The 17,490-nt window shown below is 40.5% G+C and overlaps 2 protein-coding genes across 5 annotated transcripts in view; both read right to left on the bottom strand.

Annotated features, from left to right (window-relative positions):
• The window catches only part of DNAJB14 (DnaJ heat shock protein family (Hsp40) member B14), a 41,657-nt gene extending 28,174 nt beyond the window's left edge, over nt 1-13,483 (bottom strand). The window contains exon 1 of one of the 4 annotated variants that reach the window (XR_006216843.1): nt 13,055-13,483. Coding sequence is in view for 2 of the 4 variants with exons in the window: in XM_042984130.1 (XP_042840064.1) it covers nt 13,055-13,187 (133 nt within the window). In the remaining 2 variants the exon portion in view is untranslated. The remainder of the gene's footprint in view (nt 1-13,054) is intronic. The other 3 variants (XR_006216842.1, XM_042984130.1, XM_042984132.1) reach the window with 3 other exon arrangements.
• Nucleotides 13,484-14,798: 1,315 nt separating this feature from the next.
• On the bottom strand, nt 14,799-17,071 carry LOC102967302 (histone H2A.Z). Its single transcript, XM_007080958.3, has 5 exons — nt 16,900-17,071; nt 16,388-16,465; nt 15,990-16,103; nt 15,509-15,638; nt 14,799-15,235 (listed from the first exon to the last, which is right to left on the bottom strand). Exons 1-5 carry the CDS (start codon nt 16,900-16,902, stop codon nt 15,174-15,176), a joined length of 387 nt encoding a protein of 128 aa, XP_007081020.2. The 5' UTR covers nt 16,903-17,071; the 3' UTR covers nt 14,799-15,173.
• Between the last annotated feature and the right edge of the window lie 419 nt (nt 17,072-17,490).

Raw genomic sequence — 17,490 nt, 5'->3', positions numbered from 1 at the left:
AGGAGAGAAAGAGAAAGAGAGCATGGGAGAGACAGAGACAGAGGGAGAGAGAGAATTCCAAGCAGGCTCCACACTGTCAGAGCAGACCCTGACACAGGGCTCGAACCCATGAACCATGAGATCATGACCTGAGCTGAAACCAAGAGTCAGACACTTAACTGAGTCACCCAGGAGCCCTGGAATGGTATACTTTAAATGAATGAATTGTATCTCAATAAAGCGGTTCTATTTATATATATATATATTTTTTTTTATATATATATATAAATTTATATATATATATATTTTATATATAAATTTATATATATATATATATATTTTTTTTTTTTTTAAAGATTCCATCAGTGTTGGCAGGTTGCAAACATATAGTTGTTTTATTTTATTCATACACACACACACACACACACACACACACACACACACACAATCTATCTATCTATCTATCTAGATAGATAGATATAGATTTATTTTTTTAAGAAGGAATAGAGTGAGTGGGGTGATGGGCAGAGAGAGAGGAGACACAGAATCCGAAACGGGCTCCAGGCTCTGAGCTACGAGCACAGAGACCAACATGGGGCTCGAACTCACAAACTGGGAGATCATGACCTGAGCTGAAGTCAGACACTTAACCAACTAAGCCACCCAGGCGCCCCATTCATATTTTGTATATATGAGTACTTCTTTCAGTGTATCTTTTCCCTAGTTAATGCATTCAAGAGTAAATACATAAGAAATTCAGTTTTTATAATATCTAGCTTTAGACAATACAAAAAAGTTCTTAGACACCAACCTATTAGTTACTAACAAGATAAGTGTAACACATGTTATATAGTTAATTGTTAACTATAGTTTAGTTTGTATTTAATGCATCATAATGTTAACACTGAGTGCAGAAGCCAGCATGGTCTGGAGATTAGGGGTTCACAACTTTTAAATGGGAAAAATTTTGTGAGAATTCTGGGAAGAAGGATGTAACAGCAGCTAAAACTTTTAAATCTCTGCCAATTCCCTCATAAAGTCTGAGCAATTAGATAGCAAAATCAAAACCTCATACACAAAATCCCCAAATACCAGAAGGGAGGGACGAACCACCAACAGCTACAAGATCTGTGTGGGTGTTGCCATTGGTGTTAACGGAACATTTGCTAGTCCACAGAACAAAAGAACTCCAAAATAACTTACAGGGACTTTCTATATTACAACACATAAGACAAAACTGAGGAAAGTGTGTAAAAAAGAATGAGTTTTGCTCACTACAGTAGCATATGAGTGACAGGATCAACACTAAACTCCTACAGGCATATGGGGTGCCTTTCATTTATGGTTTTAGATTTTTTTATCAGAAATGTTTTCTCTAATTATTGTTTTATTGGCTTTATTCCCTTGCTTTATTTTTCTTTTTTTCAGGACTCCTATTATATGTTTGTTGGATGTCCTTTAACTGTTTTCAGTATTTGCCATTTTTTCTAATTTTTTTAATTTAAAATTTTTCCTCCTTTTAATACTCTCTTTTGCTTACACAACATTAACTGTAGTTTATTAATTTTTCTTCTAGTCTTCTTTTTTGAATTGATTTTTTTTTCTTTTCATTCTTATTCTTTCCTGAGTTTTATCATCTAAGCTCTGAATGAATAATTTTGGCGGTTCTAATTCTAATTTATGGTGTACTTTCATATTGTTTGTAACTTTTTAGTCTTTTCAGCTTGTTTTGAAGTACTGGTGTATAGCATTTACCTGTTTTGTTGGCAAGTCTTTGTGGTGTATTTTCTTTGTCTTTAGAGATTTATTTTATTCCTATTTGCTTTTTTTTTCTCACAATAACTTTGTATCAAGTTTCAGTTCTATCATTTTTTTATACTCATTTTTTAAAGTCATTTTTATGTTAGGGTAGTTAGCTTTTCTAAATACACAGAGATCCTTCTCCAGTTTTTGGGTAATGTTTGAAAATACGGCTCCTTGCTATATAAGATCTCTTCACTCCTTTCTCTTTCCCCTCTTTATCTGGAATTACTCATTTCTTCTATTGCCCCTGCTCTCTTCAGTTGGGTCCTGTTCCCATCAGGTTCTCAGTATGGCTTTGTTCTGGACGAGAGTTTTCACTGACTAGTTTTGAGAGTTTGCAGTGACTGGAGTTTCTATGCCTGTAAGAGCTTATCTTACTTTATTTTTTAATGTTTATTTATTTATTTTGAGAGACAGAGAGCAAGCGTAAGCGGGGGAGAGAGAAGGGAGGAGAGAGGATCCTAAGCAGCCTCTGTGCTGTCAGCAGCAGAGCCCAACGCAGGGCTCAGTCCCACGAACTGTGATATTATGACCTGAGCCAGCATCCAGAGTTGGATGCTTAACTGACTGAAAGGGCAAATCACATATTCAAGAATATGTGACCCAAAATAACCAACACCCAAATATATTCTAGTAAAATCAACTGAACAGCTTTCTTACTTGAAAAAACAAATTATTGGTCTTCTCTTCCCTTCCCTTCTCTACCATTTGGCAGCTGAAGCCGGGACAAAGGAAGTTTATTGGAATCAAGAAGCAGGTATAGCCAAAAACATGGCTGAGATTGATAGGGCCTGCCCCAAAGGGGTTAAGGAGGCAACTCATTAAATATAGGGGAAAATGAACAAATAAGTATACTGAAGATAACAGGAGTCACATTTCTCACTGTCAGAGAATGGAATTACAAATATAGAGATGGAGAAGGCTAAAATGAACTCTGGTGGACTGCAAAGGCAGGCTTGGGAGTCTTAAACAAATATCAAAGTTAATAAAGATTAAATTACTATAAATGTGCATATGCCCACATACAAACACATATAACACAGAGATTTACATATACGTACATATATTCATACAAACATGTATTTCCTACCTCTGTCTACTGAGAGGATCTAAAAGCAACGACACCTTTGTAGCAAGGAGCCTATCTAGTGTGTATATCTTAGTTTCCAAGTACCATTGTCCACTAAAAATAATTAGAGCTCCTTGGAGAAATAGCTGATTCCCAGGGCAATAAAATAAAAAGTGAGCCTGAAAATTTTTTTGTGCCAGAGAGTAAGGAAGCTCAAAGAATGACGAAGACATGTCAAAAAGACACAGGAGTCAGCTTGAAGGGGTTCCTTCTGCCGAAATTAAAAATGATAGTAATGGATTAAATAAGAAACCATGAATCCAAACTAATAAGTAAAATTGATGTCAACTAATAAATTACAGAAAGAATGACAGAATTAGAAAACTACCATTTGCCAACCATAAGACACTAAGGAAACACTCATCAATGGATGCTAAAAGGAGTTGGTGAGAGTTTGCTGGGGGACAGGACATTTACACAGTTTCAAAGTATTTTCCTATAAAACATTTATTAATTACAAAGGGGAAAAGAAAGAGAAGTTTCAAATAGAGAGACCTGACAATCACCAACTCAAACAAGCGATCAAAATTAGCATTAACCAGGGGCATTTGGGTAGCTCAGTCATTAATTTGATGGTTATTCAGTGGTTATATTCAGTGGTAAGAGTGTCCTTGCCTTAGAAAATATACATTGAATTACTGAGGAGTAACAGGACATCATGTCCACAACTTACTTTTAATTGGTTCAGGAAAAAATATAGTCAGAACAAATTGTGCCTATATGCGTGGGGAGGGGGGAGATAGCTGGGAAGAACAAAGGAAGGGCAAGATAAAGCAAACGTAGTAAGTTTTATCAAATAGGAAGCCTGAGTGAAATACACAAGGGAAGTCTATAATACTCTTGTGACTTTTCTAGAAATTTTTAATTATTTCAAAATTAAAAAAAAAACAACTTAAAATGGGGAGAGTATATGCAAAACAATTTACTTGTCTTCAATAATTGTATTAGTGGAGTAGTGTTGGTAATGCTATTCTGAAACTATTATATATATGATGTAGCCGAAAGCAAAAAAATAATCATGACACATTCTATCATTTGCCATGGCGTTGAAAACAAGTATTACCATTGTGGAAGAAAAGAGATAGAAATACAAGGAAGGAAGGAAGGAAGGAAGGAAGGAAGGAAGGAAGGAAGAAGGGGGAAGGAGGGAGGAAGAAAGAGAAAGAGAAAGAAAGAAAGAAAGAAAGAAAGAAAGAAAGAAAGAAAGAAAGAGATAAAGAAAGAAATACAATCTAGAGAAGTTTAACATGCCAAAGTGCTTAATTTGAATGACAAGTAACAGCATAAACTCATAAGCTGTTTTAATTTAAAAAAAAAGTTATGATCTCGCGGTCTGTGAGGTCGAGCCCCGCGTCGGGCTCTGTGCTGACCGCTCAGAGCCTGGAGCCTGTTACAGATTCTGTGTCTCCCTCTCTCTATGCCCCTCCCCCGTTCATGCTCTGTCTCTCTCTGTCTCAAAAATAAATAAACGTTAAAAAAATTTTTTTTTAAAAATTAAAAAATAAAAAAAAAGTTATTTCCTAGTCTGTACACTGAAATGGCCCAGAAACACTGAACAATCTAGTAGCTACAGCATCCTTAGTGCCAGATTGTAATGTTGAAACACCATTTTCCACTAAAAGAAACAAGGGCTTTTGGAGATATAATTGATTCCAGATCTATTACAGAAAAAGTATAAGAAGAGACTGAAACATTGTTATACCAAACGGCAAAAAAACTATTAAAGACTATTGGGAATCTATACTCAGGAGCTAATCTAAAGGGGCTCCCTACTGGCCAAAGACCTAAGAAATACAGCTGACCCTTGAACAACCCAGCAGTTAGGGGCACCAATCCACATGCAGTTAAAAATACCTGCATAGGGGTGCCTGAGCGGCTCAGTCATTTAAGCATCTGACTCTTGATTTCAGCACAGGCCATGATCTCACGATTTTTAGGTTGGGTTTGTGAGTTTGAACCCCAAGTCGGGCCCTGCACTGACAGCGTGGAGCCTGCTTGGGATTCTCTCTCTCTGCCCCTCTCCCACTTGCACTCATGCTCTCTCTCTCTTTCTCAAAATAAGTAAATAAACTTAAAAAAAAAAAAAAAAAACAAAACCCTGTGTAACTTTGACTCTCTGAAAACCTAACTACTAATACCCTACTATTGGTTGGAAGGAAGTCTCACTGATAACATAAATAATTAAGTAATATATATGTTGTATGTTGTATGTACTATATACTTTATTCTTACAAAAAAAAAAATCCAGAGAAAAAACATTACTAAGAAAATTAAGGAAGAGAAAATACATTTACAGTACTATCCTATATTTATCGAAAAAAAATTTGATTAATGGGTCCACACAGTTCAAACCCATGTTGTTCCAGGGTCAACTGTGCCAATTAGCTGCTTTTGGAGAAAACAAAGGGAACCAACTCCTTTACTTGAAAACTAATAAAAGCAATCAAGCACTTATCTGGTCTTTCCTGTATGAACTACACTACTGTGTAACCCTAAGAGAGGTAAGGGGAAATATCTCTTTATAGAAATAGTTGAGCTAATAAATGAAGAAATTATTTTTTAAAACTTGTGGAGCCAGATATGAAAATGGTTTTATGTGTTTAGTATTTACAGGTGGACACAAAGTCCCTATGCATGCAAGTTAGACGTTATCTGCACATTCCCTTTCCTTCTTAGCACAAAAATACTCTTCCAGTGTGTTTCTGGACACCTTCCATGTTAATAGATGCTGAGTATTGCTAAAGCAGGATCACACCACTGTTTTTTATTTTCAACAGTTTTATGATACTGAAAATTTTTCTACGATGTCATGCATAGGGGCTCTGCTTAACAATGGCTACATGTGTAAATGCACTCACACCCAACATTCTTTGACTCCAAAGAGTGAAAATTTGGACAAGTTCCATTACCTCTGGGTCTCAATATCCACTTTTGGCATCTTAAAAATGGAATCAGTAAGGTTTTCTGTATTAATAATCTCTGGAACCAATGCCAGAGAAGGTAATATGATTCAGTTCAAATACTGTCAGAATTTAGAACATATCTGATTTTTCTTAGCTATCACATGAGATTTCATCTGCAATAATGTGCAATTAGTTGGGCAGATACAGTACTTATACACCAGACTACATTCACTTTTGTTTTCAAAACTATACAACATCATTTTATGCCTTCACTTTCCACACCTATTGCTTTGCTTTTGGGGTTTTGATGGAATCTGCATGTTTTAAAAGTTTTTTTAATGTTTATTTTTGAGAGAGAGACAGAGTTTGAGTGGAGGAGGGACAGACAGAGGGAGACACAGAATCCGAAGGAGGCTCTAGGCTCCAAGCTATCAGCACAGAGCCTGACACAGGGCTTGAACTCATGAACTGGGAGATCATGACCTGAGCTGAAGTCGGATGCTTAATCAACTGAGTCACCCAGGCACCCCTGATGGAATCTGCATTTAATTTAAGTATACTTCATATTAAAGACAAGTAAAAAAGTAAATAAACAATATTAAAAATGTTTACATAAATAAGCCAAAATTGAAGAACCAAGATATGTTTGTGTTTCATAAGTTTCTACTGCACACCTGTTATGTAGAGTGTCCATAATTAGCTAAATCTAAAAATAAAAATACACAATTTGAAAAACAAATGGATGTTTTCCCTCCTCTTCACAAACTAGAAACAGCTTTTATTTGTGATTATAAAAGTAATGTTTCTCAGCTCATCAAAAAAGACATAACAAAGTAAAAATCACTTATAAATCCCACACACAAAAAAATCACTCAACCATTCTGATATATTTAATTCTAATTACTCTAGTTAACTGTCGAGTTTTTATACCTATTTAAACAAAATTAGAATAATCTACGTTTATAGCTTACCTTTATTTAATTTATAATACATCATGTTTTTCATTTTATTTTTTGCTGCATATTTTTGAGACAGAGCGCGAGCGAACGCAGGGGAGGGGAGGGGCAAAGAGAGGGAGACACAGAATCTGAAGCAGGCCGCAGGCTCTGAGCTATCAGCACAGGGCCGGAGGCAGGGCTTGAATTCACAAACTGTGAGATCATGACCTGAGCCCAAGTTGGACGCTTAACAGACTGACAGGCATCCCTGTGTTTCATTTTATAGCAATAAATATTGGTTCACTTTTTTTTTTTTTTTTTTTAAGGTCTTATGCAGGACTATTGCAATAGGAGAGTGATCAGGCTTAACTCCAAACTCAGCAAAGACTGCTGGGGATTTATGGCCAATAAGCAGGGTGAAGGGATCAGTGGGTGGAAAATTACTGAGGCATATTATCATTTTTAGTAGGTGCATAGTATATGAGAGCAATGTGATTTAATCAATTTCCACTGATGAACATTTATACTCTTTCCAAATTTTGCTAGTGACAATTTTTATATATACATTTTTGCACACTTACCCAATTATTGAAAAGCTTCATTTGTGAATACATTATCATGATAAGCCTTACAGCTATAAGATTTTTATTTAATTACTTATTCAGCAAATCATCTTTATTGAAGGAAATAAAGTTAAATAAACAGGTTATCACTCCAGAAAATACTGGCTTATATATGCCAAAACAAACACTATCAGGTACTGAGGAGGTAAAAAACTGAATAAATAAAGATTAAAATGGTTCCTGATGGCAAAGGACTTTTTAATCTAGGAAAAGGACAGCTATATACATAGCACAAGGAAAGAATGCAGCAACACAGGGAGAACCACATGTTAACTAAGCATGGAATGAATAATTGAATCTAAATGGAGAATAATCTTGGGGCGCCTGGGTGGCTCAGTCGGTTGAGTGTCTGACTTCGGCTCAGGTCACGATCTCGCGGTACGTGAGTTCGAGCCCCCCGTCGGGCTCTGTGCTGACAGCTCAGAGCCTGGAGCCTGCTTCAGATTCTGTGTCTCCCTCTCTCTCTGACTCTCCCCCGTTCATGCTCTGTCTCTCTCTGTCTCAAAAATAAAAAATAAAACATTAAAAAAAAATTTTTTTAAATAAAAATAAATTGAGAGTAATCTTAACTTAAAGCAATTATTTTGTACTCGAGGTCACTAAAAATGACAGAAAAGAGATAAATAATATACTGTTGACTCCGAGGCAGTATCCAAATACTTTTGCCATAGTAATAATACATGACATTCTTACAGCACTTAATAACATACTATCCTTATAATAATCCTGTGAAAATTACAGATGAGATAACTAAGTTTCCACAAAGAAAAGGCGAATGACAGGAATTGAGCTGCTATTAGTACAGCAGATACTTTATATTGCATTCCTCTAGAATGGAAGCTCTAAGAGGACAAGGGCTTTTTGTCTTATTTTTCATGGTCTCCCCAGCTACAAAGAAGTGTGGACTCCGTAAGGATAAATGTATCCCCAATTTATAGCTGATAAAGATAAGCAATTTGAATCAGTCTGCTAAAGGATACTACTGTAAGATCCTTTTTGTTAGGATAAATGTATCCCCATTTTATAGATGAAGAAATTCAGGCTCTAAAAGATAGTCACATATGCAAGGTCACACAACTATTAAATTAAGGTTCAAAACCAAACCTAGTATTCTTTCCTTAACTATACTGTCTGAAACAGTTGGCTATTAGCTGAAATTTGGAAATCATTTTATAACACTTAATTCAATGTTACTGAAATAATTGTTCTGAATGTATAATCTGTACTTGTCACTAAATTTTAATTAAGTCAGAAATAGAAAGAAAATGGAATTGCCTTAAAAGGAATAGGTTGGCTAATACTCCAGATGTGTAATGACAGTTTAAAAAGCTTTATTTTACTATTTTAAGTAACAAAAGAGGAACAGAACTTTGAATTTTTTATTAGATTTAAATTTTAAAATAACGTAGCAAAAAAAAGGAAAAATCTACACACATATCTCTCACATGAGGGAAAAACAGAGGACTATTTTAATTGTTATAGTGCCGAGAGATGTTGCAAATCACACGAGTATCCACTCATTAAAGCAGACACAGGATGGCCTTTTTTGAAGTTGCAGGCCACCATTTGGTTCAAATTACTAAGAAATTCTTAAAAACAATCAAAATACTTTTCTCCAAATAAAACCCTCCTCAAACAAATCTATACTAAAAATTGCCCCCTGATTAGTATGAAACATTAAAGTTAATGCTAAGTAAACAGCAATGTAAAGCGTTAAAACAGTGAGATTGTATCCCTCTGTGCAAGTCCAAATATATCAATAATTCAACAAATATACAGCTTAAGAAACTAAAATGTAATTTACTTTTCTGCCTGCTGAAATTATTTTTCCAGAATATGTACATTTCCTATGTAGTAGTCATTACATATCAATCCTTTTGAACATAAATTAAATTCACAGTATGAAAATATTTGGATATTTATAAAACTCAATTCACTTAGAAGTCCACTGCAATAAATGATCCATAAAATAATATCCTCAATGAAAAACATAGAAAGCAATAATGCCCTAGATCCATTTGAAGATCAAGTTTTTCCTCAAGGAAAATTCTTGCCAATTTTTTAAAGTGTTTTATCAATCAGACTGCTCACCTGGCAAAAATAAAATGTAAAGAGAATAAAAATTCTGGAATTTACTTAGAATTTAGTCTCACATTTTCCCATTCACTGTATAAGAATAACAGAAGTCAAAATGCAATGTTTTCCTTTATCTATCTTAGTATGAAAACACATCCAGAGAAACCTGTAGTCAAAACTCTGAGTTATAAGAGTTTCACGGTAGTTGAGCAAAGGGAAATTCAGGGATAACACTTTAAAATTTCATTTTAACTGACAGCTTCAATTTCTTTCTACATTAAATATTTTCTCAGGACTTACACAAATGTTCTAGACCTTTCCCTCCCCTAAATTCTTAAATGATTCCAATAAACCTCTTCTGAGAACATTTTATGTAACATACACTTTGCTAAGTATTTGTGCATAACTTTATTTCAGCTAATGCTCACATTGACCCTGTGATGAAATCTTCATTTCACATATAACTAAACAAGGCTTAGAGATGCTAAGTAACTTGTCCCAGGTTACAAAACTGTCAGAGGCAAAGTCTGCATCTGAACTAAGGTTTTCAGACTACACCACAACCGTAACCTATCACTTTACTTGGTAATCACATACTGTCTCTACAAGGCATTGTACTACTAATTTTCACTGTTATTTTTCTTAATTTTTTCTATATTCATGTTTTTAAGAGCAAAAATTGTGTTGTGCTTTGAGATCTTACAGTATCCTTTAGCAGACTGATTCAAATTGCTTATCTGATAGGGGCTCCTGGCTGGCTCAGTTGGTAGATTATGCAACTCTTGATCTCAGGCTTGTGAGCTCAAGTCCCAAGTTGGGCAGAGAGCTTACTTAAAACAACAATGACAACAAACAGTCAAAGAATAAAGTTTCTCAATGAAGCATTCAACAAATAACAAAACCTCAAATTGGTTATATAAAAATGACAGGCTAAAAGTTTAAAGCTTCTCAGAGCCTCACATTTGTTAAATAGAAATGATACTGAACCACCTGAGAGGTTACTGTCAAATGCTTTCCATGTGCATGAACTCTTTTAATCCTCACAACAGCCCTAAGAAATTGGTACATTATTGTCCCATTTTGCAGATGAAAATGCCAAAGGCTAGCGAGGTTATCCTACTTGCCCAAGATTAACGTTACAAACTAGTAGGTGGAGGAGATGAGCTTTCAAATGCCAAGGTATTGTCTTAAGGGTTACTTGCTTAATGTCAAAACTGTCCCTCTAGGACTAGATAATGACTAAAATGAAATCATGTATCCATACGGTATGCAAAAATTTTAACTCTGGAAAATGATTTCTTGGATATGACACCAAAAGCACAGGCGATAAAAGCAAAAATAGACAAACGAGACTACATCAAACTTAACTTCTGTACATCAAAGGACACAATAAGATTTCCTACAGAATGGGAGAAAACAGTGTGTGAATCATACCTCTGATAAGAGGTTAACATCCAGAATATATAAGGAACTCCTACAACTCAACAACAAAACAAATAACCCAATTAAAAAACGGGCAAAGGACTTAAATAGACATTTCTCCAAGATGATATAAACAAGCCAACAAACATAAAAACATGCTCAACATCACTAATCATTAAAGAAATGCAAATCAAAACCACAATGAGATATCACCTCACACTTTTTAAGATGGCTAACATCAAAAACAAACAGAAAATAAATTTTGGTGATGATGCAGAAAAACTGGAACTCTTGCTCACTGCTGGTGGGAATGTAAAATGGTGCAACTGCTACGGAAAACAGTATAGTAATTCTTCAAAAACTTAAAAACAGAATTACCAATATGATCAAGCAATCCCATTTCTGGGTATATATCGGAAAGAAATGAAAACAAGAAAAACTTGAAGAGAGATACTTCCCCACATATGTTCACAGCAGCATTATTCACAACACCAAGATATAAAAACACCCTAAATGTCTATTGGCGGATGAATGGATAATGAAAATGTGTGTGTGTGTGTGTGTGTGTGTGTGTGTGTGTGTGTGTGTGTGTGAGTGAAATATTATACAGCCTTAAAAAGGAAATCACATCACATGCTACAACATGTATTCAAAGGACATTATGCTAAGGGAAATAAGGCAGTCAAAAAAGACAAATACTGTATAATTTCACTTATATAAGGTATCTAAAGTAGTCAAGTTTTAAAAATAAAGAACGGTGTTGTGACGGGCTAGCAGGCAGAGAAAATGGGGAGTTGTTTTCATTGGCACAGAATTTTAGTTCTGTAAGATGAAAAACTTCTGGAGATCTGTTACACAGCAGTATGAAAATGGCTAATACTACTGAACTGTACATTCAAAAATGGTTAAGCACTTACTTTTATTATGTATTTTTACCACACTTAAAAAAATATTAATTCCTTTTTCTTTCACTTCCTTTTCCTGTCCTCCCCGGTACAGTGTTCAACAGGAATGTAAAGAAAATGAGGAAAGCAAAGAATACAAAGGCTTCAACAATGTAAAAAAATTGAGAAAACAATAAAACAGCCTCGAGTTCTAACTTATCAATAATTTTTTAACCTGGAAATACCTTGGGCCTCGAGTGAAACAGTATCCTATTGGCAAGAAAATAGAGCAGAGTATTTAAAGGATTTTTGCAGCTGGAAAGCTCAAGTACTATTATGACTTTGCTACTAATTACTCTGTGACCTTGGGTAAAATACTTTCATTCATTCATTCATTCATTCATTCATTCATCAAAAAGTCTGTTTACACATGGGTAAACCTGGTGAAATGAATTTCACCTCTACATAGGATTGAGAAGTAAATGAAACAATTCATATAAAACACTAGGCACAAGTCCTGGCACTTTTTAAGTGCTCAATAAATGCTGGCTATTGTTACTACTTTAAAGCCTGCAGAGCAGGACATGAACAGAGCGAATTCAACTAAAGTCAGTCCAGTACGCTATTCCTTAGTGATTTGCCTCATTTATCGAGAATGATGGTGTTACCAAATCAGATACTATTTAGGAAAACATTGCTGACTATCATTCTTGCCAAATTTGTGCTCCTCTCTTCTAAAGAAACTCTCGACTAGGGAAAAGCAGTGTCATCTCAGGTATTCGAAATGTTTGCTTTGGAAACAGTGTTCTACCCCAGAGGTGGTGGAACCGAGACCTGTACGTTAGCCACTAGAGCTCCCCATTCCTCACCTCATTAGGGGCCTAGGCCTTATCTGGGGGTGAGGATGCAGTGGCAGGGGGGCCACACAACCAAACATCCATATATAACGCCCGACTCAGGTAAAACGGACAAATCTCCTAGGAGAATGAAGCTAGTCTTTACAGAACGGACCGGGGTACCGGCAACACTCGCCAGTCAGCTGAGAGCCGGCATCTCAAAGGCAAGCTGGTGCAGAGGGAATCTCCGGGAGCCCATCCCAGGCCCGGCCCGGCCCAGCCCGGGACAGTCGGGGCAGGGGCGGGGGTGTGTCGGGATGCTCCCCCCGGGGGCCTTGCGGCGGGATCTGGGAGGCCGGGGGCCCCCCGCCGGTTCCCGGAGGGGCGATGGTGGGGGCGGGGGCGGGCTACATGGCGGCCTGGGGACCCGGCAGGTAGGGAAGGGACACCGAGGGCCTCACCGCGGGCCGAGGGCAGTGGGTAGAGCTTCTCCGCCTTCTGCAGGAAGCGCTGGGCCTTCTCGCGGTTGCCGGCGTTCAGGGCCTCCCGGGCGATCTCGACACATTTCTCCGCCTCATCCCGGTTCCCCTCCATGGCTTGCGCTTTCTTCCGTTTCCTCCAGCGGCGCAGCTACGGAGGACGGAAGCCGCGGCCGCGATGGAGGCGAGCCGGCCCGGGGTGGGGGCGTGCGGTGGCGAGCGGGGAGGAGAGCAGAGGACCGTGGCGGCGGCCCCGGCGGACTGGCGGGCTCTCGGCTCCGCCTCCTCACGGCGGCCTCCCCGCCCCCCGCGGGCCGCTACAACGCGAGTTGCATCCCTCCGGGCCCCCGGACCAAGCTCCCGGGCCTGGACGTCGGTGCGGACTCCCCTGTCCGTGCGCTGCGCCGGCAGGCTCGGAGCCGACCAACTTCGGGGTTGGGAGGGGAGGCGGGCGATACCAGCCCCGCTGCCCGCCGGGGGACTGCGCCGAGGTAGGGGACCCGGCCACCCGCCTCGGCAGCGCCGTGCCCCCTGACCTCCCAGGGCGGCCAGCGCAGGCAGGAACCGCCTTCCAGGCGGCCGGGGCGACGGAGGGGTCTGGGGACGCTCGCTACAGGAAAATTCCCAGGGATCGAAGGGCTCGCCTCTGGGCCCCCTTAAGCCTTGGGAGGTTTCGGTCAGGTGAGTACTGGCGCTGTCAGTCCCTATGCAGCGCTTCCGGCACAGGTGTTTAGAAGCGCATCAGAGCCTCGTTTGGTCCTAACCATGGGTTATTTTATTTCAGCTACACCCCATTTTTCTGACCCATATTCCATTAAATTGTCTCTCAGTACATCCACAAGGTGTGGACACTTTGTTTGTACTTTTCGCAAATTTTTCTCGTGAAAAGCCCAAATCCTCATCCTTTATGACCCAAACAAGGCGGGAGCCACCTTTTTAATGTGTCACCATCAGAGAAATAAACTACTTGTTGGGTTTTCTCCCCTCTCCCATTTTCAGGACATTCCCTGGTGAAATGCTGAACCATGTCACGTTTGTCTCTTTGAAGGGGGGAAAGGGACCACTTACTTATTGCTTGGTAATGTCCTCCATATAAGAAAAAAAAAAAAATTTAGGGACTGCTCACAAAGCAAGTATCAAAATGAGCCATTCATCTCAACCAAAATAATACTCAAGCTATTGTTTGCATGCAAATAAACACCTAACTCAGGACTTACAAAGAAATACTTCTTAAGAATGGGAATAGCATGGCCTCCCAAAGGGTTAACTACTGAAAATTTAATTCAAGTAGACTTCAAAACACTGTAGCCTAAGAAAACACGTTTCAAAGTCCAAACTGAAAGTTCGCTCTGTGGAGGTAGCTGTAACACAGGACTTCCTCCTTTACCTGCCCTCTCCTTCCCCATATCCACCACAGCAAGTGCCCACCAGGGAAATGACATCACATAAAGCAGGCACAGCCCATCTGAACTGGGACTGTCAAGCTTAGCCTAAGCAGCAGCAACTTGGCCCATTCCAGCTTCTGGCTTTTTAAAAAATTTTAATAGCTCATTACATAACATTAAAAAAAAATTATACTTGGGTCTTCTGACTTGGTTGATCTACAAGTTCAATTTCAAGAAAAGAAATATGCTTAGGTTACTGTTGTAGGAGATACCTACTCAAAAAAAAAAAGAAAAAAAAAAGGAATTCCTATTGCAATCAAGCAAATTTAAAACACAACTAGTTTGGGATATGACCTTTATTGAGCTTATCCACTGGAGTGGAAATAATGTCTGTACAAAACCAAATGTTTGTTACTATAACTTCTGCATCACAATTAAAATCCAAACAGTTTTTTAAAAACAGTCAACTCAATCAAAACCCACTACTTCAGAATCAATAGCTTCTTTGAAGCCACAGTAACACTTAAATATGGTTAAGACTCGAATGCAGAAATTTGGTTGGTTGGAAAGCTAATTAAACTTCCAACTTGCTCAAATAGAATTACAAAAAGGCAAAATTGTGTTTTTCACAGAGATACAGTCCACTGGAATCACCAACACTGGACAGCTGTTAAGAGTATTTAGAGTCCTGAGATAATAAGGAATCCAGGCATCCTTTAAACAGTCTTCTGTTGTCCTTTCTTCCCAATCAGAGATTTGTGGATGTGTGGAATGACACCTAGGAAAGGGACAGGGATTAATTCCACTTTTTAATATACACATTTTAAAAACCACACCATACTTAAAAACAAGACAGTTTGACATTTAACCTGGAAGGTGTCTTTACATGTACAGCTCAAGTATGTAAAAACTCATTCAGTTATATACATAAACCAAATTTCATGATGCAACCACAATGAAGATCAGTGAAAATAGTACTTCTGGACTAGAAATTACTACTAAGAACTGAAGAATGTTTTCTCCAAAGGAGTAAAATTTAGTATTTACATACCACCACCAGCAATTGTAGCCTTGATGAGAGAATCCAATTCCTCATCTCCACGAATAGCAAGTTGCAAGTGACGAGGAGTAATACGCTTTACCTTCAAGTCTTTTGATGCATTTCCTGCCAATTCAAGTACCTACAAGGGAGATTCTAATCAATCTCCTTCCAACTTTCCTTAAAGACCAATGCCCAAGGGGTAGAATCGAATCTTCACGGAGATACATCTACCAAATGTCGCCTTCCTCCACTACCTACCTGAATGGCAACACTTGAAAAGGGGGCACGCAATTTTATTTCCAAGAGCAGCAAACTCAACCAAGCTCAGTAGGATCTCGTAATGAACACCAGCCCCCTCTAGCGTTCTCAGAAGCTTCTTGCCGCGTTTAGAGCCTGGGAGTTTTTCTTGCATCACTTTCCTCCTTCCCTCTCGTCGCCACCCCCAACCCCCCCAAACCTTTTCCAGATTATAAAGCGTACACCCATTTACCTCTGCGGTGAGGTACTCCAGGATGGCTGCGCTGTACACAGCGGCAGTCGCGCCCACACGTCCATGACTGGTCGTCCTAGATTTCAGGTGTCGATGAATACGGCCCACCGGGAACTTAATTTTAAGCACACAAACATAAATGCACAAAGATGTTAGCGTCCAAGATGGTAATATTACACGCGCGCCAAAGCAAGGGGTATGGACGCTGGTGCAGCAACGCGCCCCAGCATCGACACACGTGATCGCCCCCCCCTTCGATATTTATCGTATCGGCAAACCAAGTCGCGACACCGCATCACCCACGCAAAGACGAAACGCCCGTCTAGAGCGAAGATAAACAAGAAAAGAGGAGTAAAGAAAAACACCACGGCTCCCGGACTGCACGAACCACCACTGACCTGCAAGCCGGCTCTCTGCGAGCGGGAAACCGCCTTTGTCTTGGCCTTTCCGGAGTCCTTCCCAGCCTTACCGCCAGCCTGCGGCGCGCACACGCCCGCGAGCGAAGAAGGAACGGGGAATATAGGATTACCAGGGCGGCGTGCCCCTCCCCCACCGCGGCGCGGCCCAGGCGCGAGCGCGGCCCCGTGCCCAGCCGGGGTCTCCGGCCAGCCGCGCGCTGCAAGGGCGACCCCGCCCGCCCGCCCCCCGCTGCGCGCCCGCCGCGGCCGCGCGCCTCCGTCCGCCCGCCGGCCCCCAGCGGCGCTGCGCGCGCCACCCAACCGTCGCCGCCCGCCGCGAGATCGGAGGCTGCTCCGCTCGCCGCCGACAAAACACCTCCCCCCCGCTCTTCCAAATCCTGTCTCCGCGCGTTCCCAACCGTCGCCACTTCACCCCCATCTCCCGTGTGTAACGGGTTTTTCTCCCATCGGCAAAAACCCGCGGAGTCTGCGAGCGCTTCCGCGAAGTTTACCATTCCGAATTCTGCTGAAGCTCAAACAAGCAAGGCAGAGAAAAGACTAGTCAGATAGCCAGCGAGATCCCACCGCCTACTCCTTCGTCGCACCGCGATTCAAACTGCGCTGTCTCCCGCCTTCCCCGCTCCCTTTATACTGCAGAATGTTCCCTCATCCGGGAACTCGGATTGCTCATCCCACCAATGGCTGCCACCCGCCCTCGGGACGCGTCCTTGAGGCCTCAGCCAATGAACAAACGAAGAATAGGGCGGAGGGGCGGGCACTTCGCAGCTCGAGTCGCTATTGGGGCGTGGGGAAGGAGGTGGGGGGAGGGCGGAGGGATGGGAACCGAGGAGAAGAAGGGCAAGGCGGCGGGAGGGAAGAAACAGAGCGAGCTACCCAGCGGGAGCGAGGAGACCCGCCGGCTGTGGTCACGTGTCTGGGAGGAGGAGCTGAGAGGCTCAGGGGAGGGGCGCGGGGTAGCGCCCCCAGTCTCCCAGCCTGATCTCGCAGGTTACGTGTTGTGGCCTCCGGGTCTAGCTCGCCCTCTTTTCCCCCTCCCTAACCGCCCTACCATCCGGACTGGAGCGCTTCGAAGGACGAGACCC

This window comes from Panthera tigris, chromosome B1, assembly GCF_018350195.1.
Source record: "Panthera tigris isolate Pti1 chromosome B1, P.tigris_Pti1_mat1.1, whole genome shotgun sequence".
Taxonomy (NCBI): domain Eukaryota; kingdom Metazoa; phylum Chordata; class Mammalia; order Carnivora; family Felidae; genus Panthera; species Panthera tigris.
This window is presented reverse-complemented; position numbering and strand designations above follow the sequence as displayed.